This window comes from Garra rufa, chromosome 2 (genome assembly GCF_049309525.1).
Source record: "Garra rufa chromosome 2, GarRuf1.0, whole genome shotgun sequence".
Lineage (NCBI taxonomy): Eukaryota > Metazoa > Chordata > Actinopteri > Cypriniformes > Cyprinidae > Garra > Garra rufa.
Genome location: NC_133362.1, coordinates 35,769,861 through 35,797,424, shown reverse-complemented (window position 1 = coordinate 35,797,424; position 27,564 = coordinate 35,769,861). Strand labels below are relative to the sequence as shown.

Sequence of the window (27,564 nt, the reverse complement as noted above, 5' to 3'; positions counted from 1 at the left end):
AGACCCAAAAGCATCATTGATTTATATATATTTATAATTGTTATCTTAATACCATTACATTTAGAAATATTTCTGTCACAATTTCTTTTATTCAACTTTTATTTTGACAGGTTGCTGTGAAGTTTTTCTTAAAAGAAATGGTAAAACCCTCATGAAGTGACTTTCAGAGCAGTTCTGGAGATTCATGTGTTCATTTTACTCATATGTTGAGACTGCAGAGTGTCGTTTCAGTATGTATGTATGTAGTAAATGAAACCACACGTCTGCGCCATTCATTCACACAGAGACATGCAGAATGCAGGATTCATATTTAAATAGTGTTTTTGCAGCTTAACATTCACAGACAGATGTTTTAAGTGTACAGATTTGCTTTGAATTTATTAATCCAATATTTGGCAAATTCCTTGACATTTCACGCTATACAGTAAATTTCGTTTTTATGACTGGATTCTGCGTTTTCTGCATCGTGTGAATTAGTAGTATGAATGTGAATTACCCAGTGCGATGACAGAGAAATTAAAACCAATCAACATTCTTGTCCCATCATTTGTTGCTTTTAGCGGTTGTGGTTGATTGGAACAAAAACTTTAATTTCCACAAGCCTTTTTTGCTTGTCACTCTATGGCGTTGCGCCCGGTTATGACAGTGTTATGCCGAACAGTTTGGATTTACAATCAGTCTTTACAATAGCCAAGATGGAGAGAGGAGGAGGAGGAGAAGAAGAGGATATGAGGGGAAAGGACAGATGGACATTTGGGTGGGCTGACAGTGAAGTGACAGATTAGAGGGACCTCAAAATGGTATGAGATTGAAGATAAAGGCCAGAACCGGCAGAGAGACAAACAGTCTGATGACAACCCGAGCAAGTGGAGTAGAAGGTGTACATATGAGTGATAAATGTGAAATGAAAGGCTGAGAGAGATATGGGCATGAGATGATCAGAAGAATTCAAATGATAATGCTAATCAGTACTCGCTCTGAGATATACAAGCAGAGGACGCATCTCTAATTTTAGCTGGAAGCTGCTCGCTGCAGCCACCATTAGTTTTTCCACAGCGCCATTGATTTGGATTCAGAGTATCTCTTCTCTCTGTGGCCTGCTGGTCGTCAGCCAACACACGGCTGTGACTCACGCGCCGCAATAATGAGAGACCAGCCCAATCAGGCCTCTTCTGGGTTTCTATGTTTTTGCTCTAATTATCAGCATCGCATTCATTTTCTCTTTATGGTGCGTGGAATGTTCTAACGATTAAATGTTGTTGTTTTTTTTACATACTGTATTTTTTTATCAAAAAGTTGTATGTTCAAAGGTTTTGGAAAAAAGGGTTATTTTTTTAATTTTTTTTTTTTAATGAACTCATCCTCCTTAGATACTTCTACACAGTGTTTGAGGTTGATGACGACTGTATTTACTAAAAAAGTGCGACTGTAAAATTGTTTATGCAATAGCTTACATTAGTGAATTGAACCAAGAGGTCTTGGTTTTGCTGCCAGGTTGTTGTAATGCTCATCTGAAAACATGATGTGACTAATGAACCCAGAGCTCAGGAAAATGACATCATTCAATATTATTACGTGTATGCTTTTGAGGGTTTTTTTGTATCATTTATTTTAATTTTAGTTTAAGTAATTTCAGTATTTTAGCATGTTATTTTGGTTGTCGTTTAAGTGTAAGTTTTTCATCTTTTTGCAGTTTATTTCAGCTTTGTTTTAAATTATGAAAATAATTTTTACTAGTTTTACTTGGCAATAACAGCATTGTTATTGTAAATAGCATGCAGGTGAACAGAAATTCTTAGCATTGTTACTAATGATTATTTTGAAAATCGAGTACTTGGCAGATTATTCTGACGATTAATCAAGTAATCGGATCATTTTCGTGGTAATAAAATAGACCAAGAACCAAGGTAATTAGAAATGATTAGCCTTGTCACTAACGATTATTTTGGTATATAAGTAATTGGTTTATCATTCTGATGATTAATTGAGTAATCAGGTCATTTTTGTGGTAATAAAAATAGACCTCTGAACCAAGGCGAACAGAAATTATTAGCATTGTTACCAACAGTTATTTTGGTGATTGAGTAATTGGCCAATTATTCTGATTAATCGAGTAATCAGGTCATTTTTGTGGTAATAAAAATATACCTTTTGAACTAAGGTGAGCAGAAACTGTTAGCGTTGTCACTAATAAATATTTTGGTAATTGGTCGATTATTTTAATGATTGAGTCATCAAATCATAAAAATAGACCTCTGAACCAAGGCGAACAGAAATTATTAACATTGTTACCAACAGTTATTTTGGTAATTGAGTAATTGGCCAATTATTCTGATTAATCGAGTAATCAGGTCATTTTTGTGGTAATAAAAATAGACCTTTTGAACTAAGCTGAGCAGAAACTGTTAGCGTTGTCACTAATAAATATTTTGGTAATTGGTCGATTATTTTAATGATTGAGTCATCAAATCATAAAAATAGAGCTCTGAACCAAGGCGAACAGAAATTATTAGCATTGTTACCAACAGTTATTTTGGTAATTGAGTAATTGGCCAATTATTCTGATTAATCGAGTAATCAGGTCATTTTTGTGGTAATAAAAATAGACCTTTTGAACTAAGGTAAGCAGAAACTGTTAGCGTTGTCACTAATAAATATTTTGGTAATTGGTCGATTATTTTAATGATTGAGTCATCAAATCATAAAAATAGACCTCTGAACCAAGGCGAACAGAAATTATTAGCATTGTTACCAACAGTTATTTTGGTAATTGAGTAATTGGCCAATTATTCTGATTAATCGAGTAATCAGGTCATTTTTGTGGTAATAAAAATAGACCTTTTGAACTAAGGTAAGCAGAAACTGTTAGCGTTGTCACTAATAAATATTTTGGTAATTGGTCGATTATTTTAATGATTGAGTCATCAAATCATAAAAATAGACCTCTGAACCAAGGCGAACAGAAATTATTAGCATTGTTACCAACAGTTATTTTGGTAATTGAGTAATTGGCCAATTATTCTGATTAATCGAGTAATCAGGTCATTTTTGTGGTAATAAAAATAGACCTTTTGAACTAAGGTAAGCAGAAACTGTTAGCGTTGTCACTAATAAATATTTTGGTAATTGGTCGATTATTTTAATGATTGAGTCATCAAATCATAAAAATAGACCTCTGAACCAAGGCGAACAGAAATTATTAGCATTGTTACCAACAGTTATTTTGGTAATTGAGTAATTGGCCAATTATTCTGATTAATCGAGTAATCAGGTCATTTTTGTGGTAATAAAAATAGACCTTTTGAACTAAGGTAAGCAGAAACTGTTAGCGTTGTCACTAATAAATATTTTGGTAATTGGTCGATTATTTTAATGATTGAGTCATCAAATCATAAAAATAGACCTCTGAACCAAGGCGAACAGAAATTATTAGCATTGTTACCAACAGTTATTTTGGTAATTGAGTAATTGGCCAATTATTCTGATTAATCGAGTAATCAGGTCATTTTTGTGGTAATAAAAATAGACCTTTTGAACTAAGGTAAGCAGAAACTGTTAGCGTTGTCACTAATAAATATTTTGGTAATTGGTCGATTATTTTAATGATTGAGTCATCAAATCATAAAAATAGAGCTCTGAACCAAGGCGAACAGAAATTATTAGCGTAGTCACTAAAAGTTATTTTGGTAATTGAGTAATTGGTTGATTATTCTGACGATTAATTGAGTAATTAATTTTTGTGGTAATAAAGACCTGAACTAAGGTGAGCAGAAATTATTAGCGTTGTCACTAACGGTTATTTTGGTGATCAAGTAATTGGTCGATTATTCTGACGATTAATCAAGTAATTGGATAAGTTTTGTGGTAATAAAAATACACCTCAGCGAACCAAGGTGAACAGAAATTATTAGCGCTGTTACTAATGATTATTTTGTTAATTGAGTTATTGATTGAATATTCTGATTAATCGAGTAGTCTGATTATTTTTTTGAAGTGAATAATTGACTTTAAAATTACTTAATAATATATAATAGCAATAAGGCAATAATAATTGGTTTAATTATGATTAGTAATTATATGGTTGTATTAAATAAAATAATTAAAGGAACACTTTTTTTGGAAATAGGCTCATTCTCCAACTCCCCCCGAGTTAATAAGTTGAGTTTTACCGTTTTGAAATCCATTCAGCCGTTCTCCTGTTCTGGCGATATCACTTTTAGCATAGCTTAGCATAGATCATTGAATCCTATTAGACCAATAGCATCATGTTCCAAAATGACCAACGAGTTTACATATTTGTCCTAATTAAAACTTGACTCTTTTGTAGTTATATCGTGTACTAAGACCGGCGGAAAATGTAAAGCTGCAATTTTCTAGGCTGATGCGTGAAATTACTGCGCCTGCTTCGGCCATGTTACTATACATGTTGACTATTACGCGGGAATGGGAGTGTAGTTCCTAATCTTATCTGCCTAGAAAATCGCAGCTTCACATTTTCCGCCGGTATTAGTACACAATATAACTACAGAAGAGTCAAGTTTTAAATAGAACAAATATCAAAACTCGTTGGTCATTTTTGAATGCGACGCTATTGGTCTCATAGGATTCAATGATCTATGCTAAAAGTGATATCACCAGACAGCTTATGGATTTCAAAACGGTAAAACTCAACTTAATAACTCAGGGGCAGTTGGAGAATGAGCCTATTTCCAAAAAAGGTGGAGTGTTCCTTTAAAATATATAATGTATTAAAACAATATAGTCATAACTTATGTACATTGTGTATTATTTCAAATGCCTGCAGAGGGCGCTAACAGCCTGATGACTGTTTTTACTTTTTACAGCACAATTTAACCCTTGTTTAATATTGACTAAAAGCAAATATTTGGCCACTTTCTTAATGATAGAAATGCTACACTTTTGGTATTATGCCGTTAATCGACACGCATTCAGTCGAGGATTTTTTTTTTTTTTTAGAATTGAGTACTCGAATTTAATCAAAGAATCGTAACAGCCCTAGAAATTACATCACCATCTGAAGTATGTGTGCCTTGTGTTTCAGTCAGTTTCTACATCTTCACTTCTTTCGCTGTTGAAGCAGTGGAGCATTCAGTGATGTTTTTATGAATTCCAGGTTGTGTTACTCTAGCACTTGTCCTCATGATTGTGCATGTGTGTTGTTGTGATTTGGAGGTTGTGTAATGGCCCGTGGGCGTTTGAGCTCCACACTAGGTCTGGTCCCTCGACTGAAGTGAGATGTTCTGCTGTGGACTGGTGTTTTTTAGTCATCACAGAGGCGTTAAGATGGTGCACCGAAGGGAGAGAGAGAGAGAGAGAGAGAGAGTGAGAGCTAAGAAGATAATCTTTAGAAAAACACAGACAATTATGTAAAAATACAAATCGGAAGTTAATTTGAATTCATTTGAAACTAAGAATGAAAAATACTTCTACAGCATTTATTAATCTTAAAGTGAGTTTCAGCATTTACTAATGCATTATTAAAATCGCAAGTTGTGTTTGGTAACATTAGTTAATGCACTAGTGCACTAACATTAACAAACAATGAACGACTGTATTTTTATTAACTAAACATTACCAAAGATGAATAAATGGTGCATGTATTGGTCATTGTTCAGTCATGTTAGTTAATACATTAACTAATGTTAAGAAATGACAACTTATTGTAAAGTGTTACCAGAAAGCATTGATCAACAGATCTGAATATCTTTTAATCAAGGAATTGATTAATTCAGACATTTTGACAGTGCCTCTGTTTAATGACAAACTCCAGAGTGAGAACAGGATGGCATTGTTTGAGTCATGTGTTATAAATCAATAGACGCAGACTCTTATCTGGCCTTTCCCAGGCCTCTGTGCTTTACCAAACTTTTAGGCTGATAGTACAGAGACAATTCGCTATTGATTTGCATCTTGGAAAGTTTTCCATTCCTGTGTTTCTCTCTCCCCCTTATTTTCACTTCTCTTATCACGGATGGTTTGCTGTATTCAGAAAGCAGTTCATCATGGGACTTAAATATATTAGGGTTGGATGATATATTGAATATTTCTATTTTCACAATAATTTTGCTGGCAGTGTATGTGTACACAGTTTAAAATGATTGGTTCAGTACCAGAATAAAAAGCTCTTTCTTTTTTCAGTTGAAAAGAAATTAAGGTTTTAGAGGAAAACATTCCAGGATTTTTCTCCATTTACTGGGCTTTGATGGTTTCCAGCAGTTTGAACTTCCAAATTAAAACAGCGTAATGAGAATCATTCATAAATCTGCTCTTGTCAGCAAAAAGTAGTACTGAGGTCTTCTTGTGGATTTAAAATAAAAGTTCATAAATTCATAAATGTTAGCATTGTAATTTTACTGCTCTGTAAAATAAAATAAAAAAATAAGACAAAAATAATAACAATCATTACAACAGCTCCATTAATACATTTATTATAACATTCTCCTTTGCTCAGCAAGGCTGCATTTATTTGTACATTTAAAAACACATGCCTGATTCAAGAAGGGGGTCTTAAAATGGCCAAAGAATATTATTTTACTAACTTAATTTAACTTAATTTTAAGTTAAATTGTGCTTTGTTGGTAGGCTATAATGTCTACTAGAATGGAAAAAAAATGTTCAGTGTTAAATAAATATTTTTAAATTGTTGTTTTGTAATTATTTTTATTTTATTTTTTTGGGAAGCAAGACAAAACTGTAAAAAGCACATTTTGGCTATTTAATTTATGCAATGGTGAAATAAAAATAGGCAAAATACATGGGGGGGAAAAACACAAAAAAACGTGTTCTGTAATCGGCCTTCGGCCAAGTGTTTCATTTTGTTCAGCTTCGGCCAAGAATTTTCATTCCGCTTCGGCCAAGAATTTTCATCCCTAATAATAATAATAATAATAATAATAATAATAATAATAATAATAATTTACTTAACTGACCTCAAATATTTATCTGGTAGTCTAAGTCCTTGTACAAAAACATGAGCACATTTCTGCTTGGGCATATCTTGCTTATAGACTTCCGTTGAAAATGTGTTACTCTATGACGTCTGCTTATTGTTTAGAAATTTATGGACGTGTCTGGATTATTTTACCTGATATTAAAGCTGAACTTGTATTGAACCTGGAACATTTCTTTTACCTGTCACAAGTATTTTTCACGGTCTTAAGATTAAGGCAAGACTCTACAGTAGGGTTGTGCCGATAGACGATAGTATCGTGTATCGACGATAGCCAGAGATATCGCCTGTTGATGATGCCTTTGACGATAGTTAGATGATAATTATTATTATCCGTCAACAAAGAACTTAACTTTAGCAATGCAGCACAGAGAGTCTGTTCTAGGATGCTTCAGAAACTTGCCGCGGTATAAACACACGCACAGAGAGGCCACAGCGCCTTAACGCACCTCCTGCAGTGAAAATGGGAGATTTTCATCATACAGTACGGTGGTAGATTCTAAAGGGAGTGTTATATTATATTAGCATTGCAGTCATTAGGATAACAGAGGTAGTAAAACCTGGTTCAGGCTGAATTAATTACGATGTATCATAATCAGTCTGTATACAGTAAACATAAACATTCATCTCAGTAACATCTATAGGCGTTAATTAGAATTACGATGCGATCAGATGGCGCTAAACATACGCACGTGAATTACACGCGCATCACTTCTCCGCATCCAATATGAACTGAACTACAACATCACCTGATGACAACGGTCAGACATACAGCGGTAACATTATCGCAATATGACGGGTAAAGAAAGATTCATTCATTTACATTCTGGCACGCACATTTACAGCTCACTCACTGATGATAGCAGAGAATGAAACCGAAAGTAACTTGAACAACTCCGGCAGAATTACAGTCAGCGCTCTGTACACGCACAACTCAATCATATGCCAAAAGAAAGTCTACCTTTACAAAACGAATAAGGAATTTAGTACAGAGATAATTAATTAAATTAGCACGATAGTATCGTGTATCGGCGATACCTCAGGCTGACGATAGGGCGATATGAAAATTGAGCATATCGCCCAACACTACTCTACAGGCAAGACCGTTGTAGTTTTTTTCATGCACTGGTGAATTTTTGAGATGTTGGCGTGTTGTGCCTTCAAAACTTGTCTGCTTTTAAACTAGTGAAATGAAAACCATTTCTACCAAAACCAACATACACATTCAAGTGTGTGTTTTGTTACACTTGATATATTTTACATCCGAGGATTTCAATTACAATACATGTCTTTAAAGGCTATTTTCTCAAAATGGGTTTTCCTCATGGACTGAGAACGAAATCTTGACTTACATTCACCAAACTTTACAGTTTTATTCTGATCTATATTCGAAAGTATTCTAAAGCAGACGGGTCTGTTGATTTACACTACCAGTCAAAAGTTTTTGAACGGTAAGATTTTTAATATTTTATAAAAAATCTCTACCAAGCCTGCATTTATTTGATCTAAAGTACAGTAAAAATGTAAAATATTTTTACTATTTAAAATAACTGGTTTGTATTTGAATATATTTTAAATTATAATTTATTCCTGTGATTAAAGCTACATTTCCAGCTTCATTACTCTAGTCTTCAGTTTCACATGATCCTTTAGAAATCATTCTAATATGCTGATTTGCCGTTGAAGAAACATTTATTATTTTTTATTAATTTTTATTATTAAAAACACTTAGGATTATTTGAATAGAAGGCTCCAAAGATCAGCATTTATCTGAAGTAGAAAGCTTTTGTAACTTTGTACACTATAGCATTCAAAGGCTTGCAGTCATGCAGTCAGTATAATTTGTATTTATTTTTTGAAAGAAATGATAGAAATCAATACTTCTATTTATCAAGTATGCTTTAAATTGATCAAAAGTGATGCTAAAGACATTTATAATTTTACAAAGGTTTTCTATTTTAGATAAATACTGTTCTTCTGTACTTTCCATTCATCAAAGTAACCTGAAAGAATTATTCTCAGCTGTTTTCAACAACAATAATAATAATAATAATATTAATAATGTTTTTGAGCAGCAAATCCAGAATATTACAATGATTTCTGAAGGATCATGTGACTGGAGTAATGATGCTAAAAATCATCTTTGAAATCACAGGAATAAATTATATATTCAAATAGAAAAGTTATTTTAATAGTAAAAATATTTCAAAATTGTATAATAAATAAATGCAGGCTTGGTGAGCAGAAACAGTAAAAATCTTACTGTTCAAAAACTTTTGACTGGTGTATCATTTATATATCATTTTAATCCTAAAATCTTTTTTTATTCTGTCCGTTGACAGTATTTTCTGATATCTAGAGTAACAAAAAGAGAGTTTCAAAATCCCGTCTGTAACATCTTTTCACTCTAATATGTCAATGTGTATGCAATGTATGGAAATACCTATTTTGTATATTTAAACTTGTACAAAAACGATTGTCTTAATGTACAATGATCAGGCTAATCAGCTGGGGAAGTAAGGTGATATCTGGGTTTGTATCAAAATGTACATGTCGTTCTTGCTTATGAGTTCTGCAGTGGCCTTAGTGTTTCATATTTGGAGAAAAAAGTGGTTATGAGTGGATATAACTCACAGAATGTAGTGTGGTGAGAATTGGATTGGGTATATGATGTACCGAAAGTGTTTCCCTGCAGTCCAAAATCGCACCACCGTGTCTTTCGCACCGTCTCCGAAGCTACAGCTACACTTGTGAGAGCGGGACGTGGAAAGCAGTATGTGCTAACAGCTCAGGAACACAGTCTGCCTACTATAGTGCTATTAAAGATGCATGACTCTTCCATTCCATTGAGAGGGGAGGATTCAGCTTCTTTTTTTTTTTTTTAAGAGATCAATAATGAATAGCACTTAACGCTTGTTTCCACTGAAAAGGAAGCACTCTGTTCGCTATGACAATGACACAGTCCAGCTGTACTTAGCTTCCTGTTTCATGTTAATGCTGAAAGATGGCGAAAAGCTTTTGTTTAACAGTGCATTGTGACATGTTGATTACATTTAATTATGATCTTCTCTTCAACAGCTTTCCAGAGAAGTCACAATCATGAAGAATTTGAACCACCCGAATATTGGTGAGCATGTTTATATGCAGACACACAACTGTTGTTAACTAATACTATAATTAAATACCTTTTTGCTAATTGAATTAAAACTGAAATAAAATAAATAAGTGTTAACTAAAACTTTTAATAAAATTAACAGAAATGTATTTATACTGAAATAAAATAAACTGTTCTTAACTAAAACTGTAACAAAAAATATTTTCGCTAATTTAATTAAAATTGAAATAAAAAATAAAACTGCTGTTAACTAAAACTATAACTAAAAAAATTTGTTAATTTAATTAAAACTGAAATAAAATACTGTTGTTAACTAAAACTATAACTAAAAACATTGTTAATTGAATTAAAACTGAAATAAAATAACAAACTGTTGAGTAAAACTATAACTAAAAACATTTTTTATAATTGAATTGACTGAAATAAAACGACTAAAACTGTGGTTAACTAAAACTATAACTAATAACATTTTTGCTAACTGAAATAAAAAAAACTGTTAACTAAAACTATAACTAAAAACATTTTTGTTAATTGAATTAAAACTGAAATAAAATAAATAACTGTTAACTAAAACTTTTAATACCATTAACAAAAATGTATTTATACTGAAATAAAATAAACTGTTCTTAACTAAAACTGTGACAAAAAAATTTTTCGCTAATTTAATTAAAACTGAAATGAAAAAATAAAACTGCTGTTAACTAAAACTATAACTAAAAACATTTTTGTTAATTGATTTAAAATTGAAATAAAAATAAAACTGTTGTTACCTAAAACTATAACTAAACTATTTTGCTAATTAAAAAAAAAAAAAACTAAATAAAACTATAACTTAAAAACATTTTTGTTAATAGAATTAAAACTGAAATAAAAAATAAAATGTTTACTAAAACTATAACTAAAAATATTTTTGTTAATTGAATTAAAACTGAAATAAAATAAAACTTGTTTAAAAAAACTATAACTAAAAACATTTGTTAATTGAATTAACTAAAATAAATTATAACTTGTTTTAATAAAACTATAACTAAAAACATTTTTGTTAATTTAATTAAAACTTAAAATAAAAAAAAACATTTTCATTAATTGAATTAAAATTTAAATAAAATTAACTAAAATGACTGTTTACTAAAACTAACTCAAACATTTTTGTTAATTGAAATAAAACTAAAACTTGAACTAAAACATTTGTTATTTGAATTAAAGCTGAAATGAAATCACTAAAGCGGTTAACTAAAACTATAACTGAAAACGTTTGTTAATTGCTTTAAAACTAAACTAAAATATTAGATGTGAAACCTCAACTAAATAAAAATTAAAAATGTTCCGTTTGGCCTATTAAAATTAGCCTATAAAATTAAAACTACATAGAAATAAATAAAAATGACAAACATAACAGAATGACTAAAATGTGCAAATGAAAATTGAAAATATAAAAATAAACTAATTCAATATATTATTAAAAACTATGTAAATAATACCAATATAACACAGGCACACTTGTTTCTGCTTGCCCCCTTTTTGAATCAGTACAACAGCCCATAAGTAGTGGCTTTGATGATGTTCCTCTCGCTTAGTTTAATTGATTCTCCCACATTTGTTGTCGGTTCCTGTTTGCAAACAGCATAATGATTATCAGAGGCAGACACGTCGTCATGTCTTCACACAGAGGGGCTTTATGTATCACCAGCCTATATTTAGACACTCTGTCGGTGGTAGAGCATGAGAGAGAGCTGCATGGTGTTTCACGACAGACAGACATTAAACTAAATGGGAAGACCTGGAACACGCTTTTAAATGGGAGGATTTATAAATAAGAAATGATTTCCAAAGACATGGAAAAATAAAGCTCATGAGAACGAGGCAGGAAATGAAACCTCTCTTACAAAAACCATTGTGCTATTAGAAAACAGAGATGGTAACAGTTGATATTATCATGGTGTTTTGATGTATACCATAGTATTGAGAGACATATTCAAATGCCTTATTTAGTTTAGTGTTTTAGTATTACTTAATTTTTTAAAAATATATATCTAAATACATTTTTAAAATTGAATTAAAACTGAAATAAAATAACAAACTGTTGTTATTAAAACTATAACAAAGTTATAATTTATTTAAAACTGTTGATAACTAAAAACGTTTCTGTAAATTGAATTAAAATTTAAATAAAATAAAACTGTTACCTAAAACTATGAATAAATTTGTTAATTGAAATAAAATCAACTGTTGTTAAACTATAAATACAGTTTTGCTAATTGAATAAAAAATGAAATAAAAAAACTGTTATTAACTTAAACATAACTAAAAAAATTATTAAATTAAAACTGAAAAAAATTAAAGTTGTTAACTAAAACTATAACTAAAAACATTTTTGTTAATTGAATTAAAACTGAAGAAAAAACTCTTAATAACAAACTGTAACTAAATATTTTTAATTGAATTAAATCTGAAATCAAATAAACAGTTGTTACTAAAACGGTAACAAAAAACATTTCCGCTAATTGAATTAAAACTGAAATAAAATGAATAAAACTGATGATAACTAAAACTATAACAAAAAAACATTTCTGATAATTGAATTAAAATTGAAATGAAAATAAATAACTTTTTAACTGAACCTATAACTGAAAACATTTCTGATAATTGAACTAAAACTGAAATAAAATAAAACTGTTGTTAACTAAAACTATAAATACGTTCTTGTCAATTGAATTAAAACTAAAATTAAATAACAAACTGTTGTTATTAAAACTATAACAAAAAACTTTCGGTAATTTAATTAAAACTGATATAAAATAAATAAACTGTTGATAACAAACGATAACTTAAACATTTCTGCTAATTGAATTAAAATTTAAATAAAATAACTAAAACTGTTGTTAATTAAAACTATAACTAAAAACATTTTTATTAATTGAACTAAAACTTAGATAAAATAGCAAATTGTTGTTAGCTAAAACTATAACTAAATACATTTTTGTTATTTAAATTAAATAAACTGTTGTTAACTAAAACTGTAATTAAAAACATTTCCGTTAATTGAATTAAAACTGGAATAAAATAACTAAAACTGTTGTTAATTAAAACTATTATAACTAATAACATTTTTGCTAACTGAAATAAAAAAAAAACTGTTAACTAAAACTATAACTAAAAACATTTTTGTTAATTAAATTAAAACTTAAATAAATTAAATAAAACTTGTTAACTAAAACTATAACTAAAAACATTTTAAATATAATAAAGCCGGTAACAGTTGATATCATCATGGTGTTTTGATGTATACCATGTTATTGAGAGCAAGCCATATTCATATGCCTTATTTAGATTAGTGTTTTAGTATTACTTTAATTACCATTAGACAGTCTTAAAGATCTTAAGATTTGTACCTGATTTGACCTTAAAGAAACCTTTTTCCTTTTCCCTACTTTCTCTCTTTTCTGTATGAGTGATTATTTCTCTCTCTTTACAGTCAAACTGTTTGAGGTTATAGAGACCGAGAAGACACTGTTTCTTGTGATGGAATATGCCAGCGGAGGTAAGTGTGAGCACGATTGAAAGAGTTTCATTTTGCTTCCTTGTCTTCCCTGAGTGTTTATCTCTGACCGCTATGCTCTGTGTCTCTTGCAGGTGAGGTGTTTGACTATCTAGTGGCTCATGGGAGGATGAAAGAGAAAGAGGCCCGGGCTAAATTTAGACAGGTGCAGTTCTCTTACTGTTGTCTTTCAACATGTTCAGTACACACACACACACTGTGATTGGTTTTCTAGCCGGTGTGAGTTTACATGAGTTCATCTGCCTCGAGCCTGTTGTGTCCAGGAATGACCCCGGTCCACTAAACCCACATGTCTTGACTGTTATGATATTAAATCTGACAAGAGCCCTTTAACACAAGTGAGCTATGTGAGGTTACTCAATAATGTCACTGCACTAATAATGACACTGACATTAAGTAGGAATGCTGTAAAAATAATGTTGCGCTCAACTGTGCCGTATTATCTACATGTTTGTTGCTCTTAGTGTTATGTCATACTTTAACTGGCGATAGAGCGGTTAGTCATTATCAGCAGGGTTGTGTCTAGACAATCAATGCCACCCATTGAATTTTGGAAAAAAGCTGTTAATGTGAGTCGACAACCCATGACAAGCCTGGCTAGGACCAATGTCACTAAGTCACTAAGTCTGATTAGATGCAAACGTCAATAGATTTTCATTGATTTTTTTTTTAAGTGATCAATAGCTAAATTAATTACAGTTTTGGCAGTACTAAAAGTATGTTTAGGTTAATGTGTAGGTCAAGTATGTAATTTCTGTGCTGCTAGAGCATTTCTGTGATGTACTGGTGCTAGTGGCCTAGAAAAACAAACAAAAACAAGTTTGGGACTGGCAAGATTTTAATCTGTTAGAAACAAGTCTCTTGTGCTTACCAAGGCTGCATTTATTTGATGAAAAATACAGTAAAAACGCTGTAGTAAAAATATCTGCTTTCTGTGGAAGCCCGTTTTTTTTCACTGAATAAAAATAAAAGGTAATTTATCTCACAATTCTGACTTTTTTCTCAAAATTGCATGATGCAAACTCACAATTATGAATTTTTTTCTCTCAGAATTGTGAGATATAAACTCGCAGTTCTGAGAAATGAAGTCAGAATTGCGTGATATAAACTTGCAATTCTGATAAATAAACTCGAAATTCTGAGAACAGAATTCCCCCTCAAAACTAGACTTCATAATTTGCAATTGTGAGTTTATATCTGAATTGTGAGGGGACAAAAAAGTCAGAAATGCGAGAGATAAACTTGTATTTGCTAGAAAGTCAGAAATACGAGGATAAAAACTAAATTGCGAGTTTATGTTGTGATATTCTGAGAAAAAAAAGTCAGAATTGCTAGATATAATTTCGTATTTGCGAGGAAAAAAGTGACTTTATTTCTCACAATTAAGTTTATATCATGCAATTCTGAGAAAGTCATATTTGTGAGTTTTTATTTTGCAATTCTAACTTTATAACTTGTAGTTGCGAGTTTAAATCACACAATTCTGACAAAAAAATTAAGAATTGCAAGAAAAGTTAGAATTGCTAAAAATTGTTTTTGTCTCGCACTTCTGACTTTATTTCTCACAATTGAGTTTATATCACACAATTCTGAAATAAAGTCATAATTGTGAGTTTTTATCTTGCAATTCTAACTTTAAAACTTGCAGTTGCGAGTTTATATCACACAATTCTGAGGAAAAGTCATAATTGCAAGTTTATATCACAATTCCGAGAAAAGGTCATAATTGTGAGTTTATATCTTGCAATTCTAACTTTAAAACTTGCAATTGCGAGTTTATATCACGCAATTCTGAGAACAACGTCAGAATTGTGATATATAATCTCGTATTTGTGAGGGAAAAAGTCAGAATTGCGGGACTTTATTCTGACTCGCAATTCTGACTTTTTGCAGAATTGTGTAATATAAACTTAATTGTGAGAAGTAGTCATATTTGTGAGTTTTTATTTTGCAATTATAACTTGCAATTGCAAGTTTGTCAAACAATTCTGACCAAAAAATTTAAAATTGCGAGAAAAAAGTCGGAATTGCAAGAAAATCAGAATTGTGAGTTTTTATCTCAATTCTGACTTTATTTCTCACAATTGAGTTTGTATCACGCAATTCTAAGAAAGTCATAATTGTGAGTTTTTACACTGAAATTCTAACTTTATAACTTGCAATTGCGAGTTTATATCACGCGGTTCTGAGAAAAAAATAGTCAAGAGTTGCAAGGGAAAAAAGTCATAATTGTGAGATATAAACGACTATGAAAGACTTTATAGAGATATAAAGTTAGAATTGCAAGAAAAAAAGGAGTTTTTATCTCGCAGTTCTGACTTTATAACTTGCAATTGTGAGTATATATCATGCAATTTTGAGAAAATTCAATTGTGAGAGAAAGTTGCAATAACTTTTCTTTATTTTTATTCAGTAGCGAAAACAGGCCTCCTAACATTTAAAGGTAACTGATTAAATAAATATACAATAATCTCAATCCATTGTACTTGTTTTGTACAGATTGTTTCAGCTGTGCAGTATTGTCACCAAAAACACATTGTTCACCGAGACTTGAAGGTAAGAAGTTATACTTTTGTTTTCTTGTTTTTGTGCAAAAACTATTACAATAGGGGTATGACATGTATGATTGTATTAAAGTGCACATGTATGGAAAATACTGGGGCTTCCCCCTAATAGTCGACTAACCGTTTAAAATTTTATTGGTGGCTTAGACAGAAAAAAACAGAAAAAAAATTAAAGATTCGCAGGAAGTGGCAAAGTCACGCAGTCCGCGACGGACAGATCATTAACAGCTGGTGTATGTGGTAATATAGTACATCAGGCAGGACATCCAAACACTCGCCTATCATTCATCAGCCTCAAATATGGCTTATCTAAAATATGTTAGCAGCAGCAACTTCACATGGCCACTTAGTCTAATGTTAACCTAGTAAAATGTGCGCTATTCAAGTGTCTGTGTGGAGGGTGGAAGCTGAATAGTAGAGTGCTTACTGCGTGACAGATGGAAAACTCTTAAAATACTCATTTTTGGTTGTACAGATAAGAGTAGTACATCTTTCGAACCTGTAAAGACTCTTTATTTGTGTGCACTCCAAATAACAACGAAACACTGCGCTTTTGTAAAATAATTAAAGCAAACAGAATGCGCTTTCTGCCATCTCAGTGTCTGTGAACTTGAGCGCGAAACTTCTAAACTCCGTGTATACTTGCCTTATAGGCATGAAAAATACAGTGCCTTGCAAAAGTATTCATACCCTTCATTTTTTTCACGTTTTGTTGCAGCATTATGTTAAACTGCTTTAAATTTACTTTTTTTTTTTTCTCACATAAATCTACATCTCATACACCATAATGACAAAGCACAAAACAGGTTTGTAACAACTTTGCAAATTTATTAGAAATAAAAAAACTAAAAAGATCCTGTTGCATAAGTATTCATACCCTTTTCTGGGACACTCGAAATTTAGCTCAGGAGCATTCATATTGCTTCTAGATGTTACTGCACTTCGAGTGGAGTTAAACTGTGGCAAATTCATTTGAATGAGTATGATTTAGAAAGACACATACCTCTCAGAAAAGGTCTAACAGCTGAAATTGTATATCAGAGCAAAAACCAAGTCCTGAGGTCAAGATAACTGCCTGTAGAGCTCAGTGACAGACTTGCGTTAAGGCAATGATCTAGGGAAGAGTTCAGAAAAAAATCTGCTGCATTGAAGGTTCACACAGAAGCATTATCCATAATGGAAGATGATTGGAACAACTAGGACTCTAGAAAATGTTTGCCAGCCCCCATCCAAGCTGACAGAGCCTGAGAGGTGAAAAGGTGAGGCAAAGAATGGCAGATAATTGCCAAATGCAGATGTGCAAAGCTTGTCACATCATACCCAAAAAGACTTGAGGCTGTAAAGGTCACCTATGTACTGAGATAAGGGTATGAATACTTATGCAATGTACTTGTTTCAGTGTTTTATGTTTAATAAATTTGTAAAATTTGCAAATCTGGTTTTTGCTTAGTCATTATTATGGTGTACGGAGTGTAAATTGATGTGGGGAAAAACTAATTTAAAGCAGTTTAACATAATGCTGCAACAAAACAAAATGTGACAAAAATGAAGGGGTATGAATACTTTTGCAAGGCACTGTATATCTAGAGAGAGTGAAATGTACCAATTCAAATAGAAAACAAATTTTCTCTGAATATGTAATCCTTATGATTACATATTCACTACCGTGGAGATGACGAGTCAGTGTTGCCAACTTCATCTCTTAAAGGTTTTATCAGCGATTTCTAGCCTGAAACATAAAGTGTCAAATTCAGCTGACCTTTCATCACGATCCGCTCGCTGCCTGCCCCATAAATTGTCTGTGAAAAAAACGCGTCTCTCTGGTCAGCCTAGGGTCCGAGATATGCCAAAAAAACAATCGGCACTACCAACCTTTCCACAGATAAACCAATCAGCGTCAGGGGTTTGGTGTTGTGGACTTTCCTACTGGTGCAGGGATGTGAGGGAGGTGGAGCGAAAGTCCACAACACCAAACCCCTGACGCTGATTGGTTGGAACACTGTTTGTTTATCTGTGGAAAGGTTGGTAGTGCCGATTGTTTTTTTTTGGCATATCTCGGACCCTAGGCTGACCAGAGAGACGCGTTTTTTTCACAGACAATTTATGGGGCAGGCAGCGAGCGGATTGTGAAGAAAGGTCAGCTGAAATTGACACTTTATGTTTTAGGCTAGAAATCGCTGATACAACCTTTAAGCCGAAAACAAAAAGCACTAGTTTATCAATCAATTATTAAAATGTTAATGCAGTCCCTGACACATTCATAATCATTACTTCTGCTGGTGCACTTGAGCTCTTATTAGGGAGTTAAAGGCTCATTATTATGATTTGAATGGTTTATTAATAAACGTGCGATTAGTTGACTAATCGCTTGAAATGAATGACTGCTAGACAACCAAAAGAATGTTTAGTCAAGGGCAGCCCTAGAAAATACAAACAAGATGAAAAGATGATCAAAGTGATCTGTGTGTTTCCCCAGGCTGAAAACCTGCTGCTAGATGCTGATATGAACATTAAGATAGCTGACTTTGGCTTCAGTAACGAGTTCATGGTGGGAAATAAGCTGGACACGTTCTGCGGCAGCCCCCCTTACGCTGCCCCCGAGCTCTTTCAGGGTAAGAAATACGACGGGCCGGAGGTGGACGTGTGGAGTTTGGGCGTCATACTCTATACACTGGTCAGCGGCTCCCTACCCTTCGATGGACAGAATCTGAAGGTTTCACTTCACTTTATCAATGTTTATGTGTTTGCGCGTACACTGGATCTCTGTATACTTACTGCTGTGTGTTTTCCACAGGAACTGCGTGAACGTGTGTTACGTGGTAAATATAGAATCCCTTTTTACATGTCCACTGATTGTGAGAATCTTCTCAAGAGATTCCTGGTCCTGAACCCAGCCAAGAGAGGAACGTTAGAGGTTAGTCTCTCCATCTCTGTCCATCTGTCTGTCTTTCTTCAGCTCTTTTTTTTTTTTTTTTTTTTTTTTTATTATTATTAGAGCATGCCAGACATTTTTTCATAACACCTGCTTTGTACTAAAGACAGAACTGAGTGATAAATTCACTATTTATATAATTATACCTACATAAATTTAAGGGATAGTTCACCAAAAAATGAAAATTCTGTCATTAATTACTCTCCCTCATGTCATTACAAACCCGTAAGACCCTTATTCATCTTTGGAACACAAATTAAGATCATTTTGATGAAATCTGAGAGCTTTCTGACCCTGCATGGACAGAAACACAACTGACACGTTCAAGCCCCAGAAAGGTAGTAAGGACATTGTTAAAATAGTCCATGTGACATCAGTGGTTCAACTGTAATGTTATGAAGCTATAAGAATGGTTTTTGTACGCAATGAAAACAAAAATAATGACTTTATTTAACAATTTCCTCTCTTCCGTGTCAGTCGACACACATTCACAAGTAATTAGTGACAGAATTTTCATTTTTGGGAAAAACTACCCCTTTAAGCAAAGTCACTCAATTAAAACTGATTCATTTATGTTACAGTGGCGTCATAAGTGAAAATTATGAAATGTTCTTGTTCATATATTTTAAGAAGAAATTAATATTTTATTCAGTTTTTTTTTTTTTTAAGAAATTAATGAATTTATTCAGCACAGATGCGTTTAATTAAAAAGTGACAGTAAATACTTTTATAATGATATTATAAATAATCAATTTATAATTAAAATTAAGCTTTGCCATCACAGGATTAAATGTCATGTAAATATAAATTTTATTTGTAATTCACAATATTACTACTTTTGATCAAATAAATACAGCCTTTTGTAAGCATAAAAGGCTTCTTTAAAAAAAAAAACATACAGACCAAAAAATGATTCTCTTTTTGTAAAAAAAAAAAAAAAAAAAACTACCCTTTTAAGCCATTCAAAAGTTAGATTTTTTTTTTTTTTTTTTTTTATATAAATACTTCAATACTTCACCTTTAATGCTTTTTTTTTTGGTAAAAAAAAAATCTTACTACTTTTGATCAAATAAAAGGCTTCTTTCAAAAACAAAAATTCCGCAAACTGATCCTCATTTTAAAAAAATGATCCTTTTAAGCCATTCAAAAGTTAAGTTTTTTTTTTTTTATAATATTACTTTAATACTTCGCTTTAATGCTTTTATTTTGTACGGATGCATTTAATATTAATATCTAAATATTACTACTTTTGATCAAATAAATGCAACCTTTTTTTAAGCATAAAAGATGTTTCAAAAAGGTTTTTAAAAATCTTACCGACCACAAACTTGAATGGTAGTATAAATGAAAATAATGAACATGATTTTGTATTCAGGTATTCAGGACTTTTTTTTTTTTTTTTTTTTGTTAACTAAATTTTTATTTTCAATATTTGTAATCTAATAAGCTACAGTGTTTTTTGTTTGTTTTGTTTTATTTATTTATTTATTTATTTTTTCAATGAAATATAAATAAATTATTTTAAGCCATTCAAAAGTTTGAGATTTTTTATTTTTATTTTTTTAATACGTTTATAGTGTGCGGATGCATTTAATTAAAAGGAGACATTAAAGACATTTACAATGATATTATAAATATCAATAATTTGTAATAAAAAGCTTTCCCTTAACAAGAATAAAAGTCAATAAAAATTGTAAAAAAATTATTTGTAATTTAATTTTTAAATATAACTACTTTAATCCAATCAATGAAGCCTTTTTTAAGCATAAAAGGCTTCTTTCAAAAACACCTTAGCGTCCGCAAACTTTTGAATGATAATGTAAATGAAAAAAAAAAATATTCTCTGATCAGTTCAATTTTTTTTGTAATCTAATTAGCTACAATGTTGTTTATTTTTATAATACAAATTACTGACAAAGCAAATATATACATATCTACATATACTGAATGCCAAAGTCTGAAAAGAAGTGAAAATCTTCTAGCTATATCTGCCAGCCCTAGAAGTGATGACTGTTGGCCGCTGCGGTGAGTCTCAGTCTAAAGATGATTATTTCTCTTATCTTTCTTCGTCAGCAAATCATGAAGGAACGCTGGATCAATGCTGGCTTTGAGGATGATGAACTCAAACCCTTCCTTGAGCCAGAGGCCGACATCTCAGACCAAAAGAGAATAGGTAAGAAAAAAACCTCACTGCAGTTAGTTCATTTGCCACCATTTCAATATTCATTTCCATGCAGCGGAAACATTTCGCATAGTCAACTTTGGAGCGCCTTCTAATAAAGCAAGCCGAGGGAGATTTATATTAATATCCGCACTTTTATCACAACACTGAGAGAAATCGTCCAGAGACAATGAAAACGAGGGCGTAGAGGGCACACTTGATAGTGTGCGGCGTTGCGTAATACCCAGCAGCTGGCTCCCTCATCTATCGCCATCTCGGTCTACTCCTCCCTCTCCCGCTCTGTCTCAGTGAGGATCTCCCTGTGTAGCAATGTGATATGATCACGTGACCCCCTATACGAGAGCTTAGCTCGCAGGAGCACGAGGCAGTGCGGTGCACCCCTGCTTTGCACACTCATCTGCAATCGATCCGCAGCGCCGCATGTACGCCTGGTAGCGTAACCACACACAAGAGCACACCTGGTTACTTATTGAGGAAACTGCAGGAACAAGAACACTTGAATGTGGAAGTCAGAGTATGCGGTGACTGTGCTCGTCTAGCCTCCCGCCCCCTCTTTGAGAGAAGCCTCACGTTGAGAGGAGCATGCTGAAGCCTGGCAGCCCACAGAGGCCCTTGTGTATGTGTGTGTATGGAGAGGAGGTGAAACCAGGAGCTTTGCCTCTTTGATGGAAAGCACTTAAGTCAACCAACATATGGATTCCCATGAGCCCATTAAAAGTCAGATCTGAGAGAAAGGAGGAGGCTTAATTCAGGCTCATGAAATATATCTTTCCATCTTGTTTCGCTCTGGAACATGTTTTATGTAGAGCTCTCTCTATTAATGCAACATCCGACTGCTTCTTCATTCACTGTATCTATTGCTTCAACATTTAGATGCCCAACATTTAGAACTCCTGAGCATCCTGACATAGTAGTTTTTCAACTCTTGAGGGTTATAAAATACTGGCTTCTTACATTATTTTTATCCAAAACGACTTCTAGAGCATTAAAGGTGTCAGTTCATGCATTCCCTGGGAATCAAACCCATTACCTTTACATTGCTAGCACCAAATCTAATATTTGAACTACTGGAATGTCCATTACATTTGTTTTACTTGGTGAGGTTGCAATGAGTTTACTGCTCTTATTTTTTTAGATTTGGCTTGCTTTTTGTTAAATTAAATAAATAATTGACAGTTTTTAAAATGTATTAATATTAGTTGTTGCACTTTATTTGGTAGTATGTATTTTTACTATGTTATAACAGAGTATTTACACAGGAAGCACTGTAATAAAAAATGATAACATGGGTTAAACATAGGTTATGGTTAGGGTTGGTTCCAGTTATTACTTATTGATTGTAATTACAGTAACGCTTTACAATAAGGTTTATTAGTTAACATTAGTTAACTACTTTAGTTAACTTAATGGCAAAAATGTATTACATTACATTTGCATTTAGACAATTAGCAGACACTTATCCAAAGTGACTTACAAAAGAGGACAATGGAAGCAATCAAAAACAACAAAAGAACAATAACATGCAAGTGCTATGATAAGTCTCATTCAGCCCAACGCAGTACACGTATCAAGTTTTTTTTTTATTATATAATTTTTAAGAAAACAAGCAGAAAGTAAATTGATAGAGAATAAGTCTAAAATGGCATTTTTTTTTGTTTTGTTTTAGAGTAGAATTAGAATAGAAGGTACTAGAGTTAGAGGGTCAAATAAAGATAGAAGAGATGTTTTTTTTAGCCGATTCTCGAAGATGGAGAAGGACTCAGCTGTTCGGATTGAGTTGAGCAGGTCATTCCACCAGTTTTAATGTGTGTGTGTCTGTATATATGTGTATGTATATATTATAATTTTATAATTATTATAATGTATTATAATTTATATAATTTTTATTTTTATTTTTTTAAACCATGATACAGTTGTTTTTAGGATTATTTGACAAAAATAAAATTTAAAAGAACAAAATTTATTTGAAATGAAGATTTTTAGATCTCAGTAAAATGTCTTTAATTCAACAAGGATGCTTTAAATTATTCAAAAGTGACAGTAAAGTATTAAAGGATTAGTTAGCTTCCAGAATAAAAAATTGATGATAATTTACTCACCCCATGGCATCCAAGATGTTCATGTCTTTCTTTTTTCAGTTGAAAAGAAATTTAAGGTTTTTGAGGAAAACATTTCAGGATTTTTCTCCACATAGTCCAAATTACAGTTTTAATGCAGCTTCGAAGGGCTCTACAAGATCCCAGCTGAAGAATAAGGATCTTGCCTAGTGAAAAGATCTGCCATTTTCTTTAAAAAAAAAAAACATACGTTTTAACAACAAAAAAGTACCTCAGCCTCATGCATTATGTATATGTGACGTAGGCAGAAGTACTGACCCAGTATTTACAAAGCGAACGTGCAAAGAAAGTCAAACCCTCTACAAGAAAAAGTAAAACAACGATGTTTAAGGAGTGAGTTTTTCGCCTTACCCTACCTTTTTGAACCTGACTACACAGTCCAAGTAGTAACCGTGCATGACGTTTCCGACGCTAGTTTGAGAGAAAATTAAATTAAAGAAATGAAAGAAAATGGCCGATCGTTTTGCTAGGTAAGACCCTTATTCCTCGCCTGGGATTGTGTAGAGTCCTTTGAAGCTGCATTGAAACTAAAATTTGGATCTTCAACCCCTTGGTCCCCATTGTTCAATATATGAAGAAAAATCCTGGAATGTTTTCCACAAAAAAAACGTAATTTCTTTTCGACTGAAGAAAGAAAGACATAAACATCTTCAATGACATGGGGGTGTATAAATTATTAGTAAATTTTGAATCTGGAAGTAAACTAATCATTTAATTTCATTCCAAAAAAACAAAACAAAAAAAAAAAACATCTGACCCGAACGTTTGAATGGCAGTGAGTGTAAAGATTACCATTAACCAGCATAAAAAAAGTGTGTGCATATTAGCCATTGCAGTAACTAATGTTAACGTACAGATCTTATTTTAAAGTGTTACCTAATAAGTGTATTTGAGTTAAAAACAGAAGGAACAGCGCATTCTCTTTTAAGTAACAGTGAATGGGTGGCTACAGGATGGATCTGTGTATTGTTAGCATGTGTAGGAGGAGCGGATGACTCAGTAACATTCTCACAAATAAACTAGATTTATCTCTGGGTATCAACCTACCGGTTACTAGTGTCTGTGTAACAACTGAGGGGGTGATGTGTGATACGATTATGCTAACAAGTCGAATATTTAATTATGCGAATTATCTAAAAGACTTAGATGCGATAGTCTTCAATTTATGCCTGATTTGTTAGACAGCAGCCGTCATTGTAGGCATCATTCATGTTCTTAGTTTAAATAGTGGGCTCGCTTAAACCCTAAACCTAAGTATGAGCAATAATAATAGTAAGAGTAACAAAAAAACTGTGTAAAGATCTAAACTGGAAGGAGACTGTAAAATTAATCTGAATTCTTTCTCATTCTCCAGATGTGATAGTAGGAATGGGCTTCTCCAAAGAGAAGATCCAGGAGTCTTTGTCCAAAATGAACTATGACGAGGTCACAGCCGTATACCTACTGCTGGGAAGGAAGACCAATGAGGTGAGCTGCTAAAAAAAAAAGTGGTTACTTAAAATTGATATTATGGTCTGTACTACAAATGTGACTTGCTGTTTTTGTGTTTGTAGGAGATCACTGAATCCAGCTCCAATAGTAATATCTCTGTGGCAAAGACAAGACCAACCAGTGAGATGAACGGCCAATCACCATCTCACCTGAAGGTCCAGAGAAGTGTCTCCTCCAGTGAATCCAGAAAATCCAGACGCCATAGTGAACAAGGTGACTTTTTCTTTACATACAGACAAACATTAACATACATGTGACCCTGGACCACAAAACCATTCATAAGGTTAAATTTGACAAAACTGAGATTTATACATCATATGAAAGCTCAATAAATAAGCTTTCTATTGATGTATGGTTTGTTAGGATAGGATAATATTTGGCTGAGATACATCTATTTGAAATCAGAAATCTGAGGATGCAAAAAAATCAAAAAGACTGAGAAAATCACCTTTAAAGTTGTCCAAATTAGGTTCTTAACAATGCATATTACAAATCAAAAATTACATTTTGATATGTTTACAGTAGGAATTTTACAAAAAATCTTCATGGAACATGAACTTTACTTAATTTCTTAATGATTTTTGGCATAAAAGAAAAATTAATCATTTTGACCCATGCAATGTATTTTTGGCTATTGCTACAAATATACCCCAGCGACTTAAGACTGGTTTTGTGGTCCAGGGTCACATATGCGCACACTATCAATTGAGTAAAAGTTACATGATGTGCCTATCAACTAATTGAATTATACACATATATGTGACCATGGACCACAAAACCAGTCATAAGGGTCAATTTTATATTAAATCTGAATAAATATGTTTTCCGTTGATGTATGGTTTGGTATAGGACTCTATTTGGCCAAGATACAACTATTTGAAAATCTATAATATGAGGGTGCCAAAAAAAACAAATATTGAGAGAATCGCTTTTAAAGTTGTTCAAATGAAGTTCTTAGCAATGGTTATTACTTTACAAAATATCTTAATGGAACATGATCTTTACTTAATATCCTAATGATTTTTGGCATAAAAGAAACATCATTTTGACCCATATGGGTTTTTTTTTTTTTTTTTTTGGCTATTGCTACGAATATACCCATGCTACTTAAGACTGGTTTTGTGGTCCAGAATCACGTACAAGTATTTGCTGAGAAAATCTCCCAAATGTCTCTTTCACAGTTGGTGTGGTCGCAAACTCAGCGTTGAGTAACTCCAAGAGGACGGTTCCTGTCACAGCCGACGGTGACGTCAAACAGGAAGGTGGTGTCACAGCACGTAAGCCGCCCTCTCACAGCCCCCCCAGCCCACTCCTGGGTAACGCCAACAACCCCAATAAAACAGAAATACCAGACCGCAAGAGAGGAAACTCCATCACACCTAATGTGAGTTCACCCTTGCTGTTTCTATTATTTTCTACAGTGTGAATACTGATGTTTATATATAGCTGCATTATAGCAGTAATATTATGAAATATTAGTTTAAAATAAAGGTTTTCTATTTTAATGTTTTATAATATAATTTATTCCTGTGATGCAAAGCTGAATTTTCCACATCATTCCTCTAGTTTTCAGTGTCGCATGATCCTTCAGAAATCATTGTGATATGCTGATTTCTTACTTTTATTATCAATGTTGAAAACAGTTGTGTTGTTTAACATTGTTTTGGAACCTGTGATTCAGGATTCTTTGACTAATAAAAACCTTAAAAGAACAGCATTTATTCCAAATGTAAATCTTTTCTAACAATATAAGTCTTTGCTATCACTTTTTTTTTTATCAATTTAACATATCCTTGGTGAGTAAAAGTATTATTTTCTTTAAAAAAAAAAAAAATTTCGACCCCAAACTTTTAAATGGTTTAAAAGTTTATATTGTTACAAAAGATTTCTATTTTAAATAAATGCTGTTATTTTAAACTTTTTATTTATTGAAGAGTTTGAACAGTAGTTCCCATGACAATAGAGCTGTGTTTTCTTGTCAAACAGAATAACTCTGGTTCGGGAGGCATGTCAAGAAGAAACACGTATGTGTGCACTGAGAGAAACAACACAGACCGCCTTTCTGTCATTCCTAATGGGAAAGAGAACAGGTACAGGTTGCCCTTCCTGTGTCTTGATTGATGTACTTAATATTTGCATTAAACACTGATGAAGCTCATGTTGTTTCTGAAGCATTAGCTGTTCCTCAGTAAAGCTGTGGTTTTTATGGAAGTCCGTTTTCCGCCACTGAATAAATTTTTGTTAAATATTCTTGCAACTTTTTATCTTACACTTTAATTTATTTATTTTTTCTCCTCTGAATTGCGTGATACAAATTTGCAATTTTAATTTTTTTTTCTTAGAATTGATATAAACTCGCCATTCTGAGAAATTTAAGTCAGATTTTCATGATACAAAAACGAATTGCGAGTTTATGTTTGCAATTTTGACTTTATAACTCACAATTGCTATTCTTGGGAAAAAAAAACAGAATTAATATCATGCAATTCTGACTTAATTTCCCAGAATTGTGAGTTGATCTCTCACAATTCGGGAAAAAAAAAACGTCAGAACTGCACGTTTGTATCATGCGGTTCGGACTTTTTTTCTCCGAATTGAGAGATATCAATTTGCAATTGTGAGTTATAAAGTCTA

The 27,564-nt window shown here is 32.5% G+C and overlaps 1 protein-coding gene across 10 annotated transcripts in view; it reads left to right on the top strand.

Moving 5' to 3' along the window:
- mark3a (MAP/microtubule affinity-regulating kinase 3a) overlaps positions 1-27,564 on the top strand; it is a 48,293-nt gene that overhangs the window by 7,973 nt on the left and 12,756 nt on the right. For all 10 annotated transcript variants that reach the window (XM_073834190.1, XM_073834189.1, XM_073834195.1 and 7 more), the window contains exons 4-14: positions 10,049-10,097; positions 13,561-13,626; positions 13,719-13,789; positions 16,144-16,200; positions 18,685-18,921; positions 19,003-19,122; positions 21,214-21,313; positions 24,794-24,906; positions 24,993-25,143; positions 26,112-26,314; positions 26,917-27,020. In XM_073834190.1, coding sequence (XP_073690291.1) covers positions 10,049-10,097; positions 13,561-13,626; positions 13,719-13,789; positions 16,144-16,200; positions 18,685-18,921; positions 19,003-19,122; positions 21,214-21,313; positions 24,794-24,906; positions 24,993-25,143; positions 26,112-26,314; positions 26,917-27,020 — 1,271 coding nt within the window. The remainder of the gene's footprint in view (positions 1-10,048; positions 10,098-13,560; positions 13,627-13,718; positions 13,790-16,143; positions 16,201-18,684; positions 18,922-19,002; positions 19,123-21,213; positions 21,314-24,793; positions 24,907-24,992; positions 25,144-26,111; positions 26,315-26,916; positions 27,021-27,564) is intronic.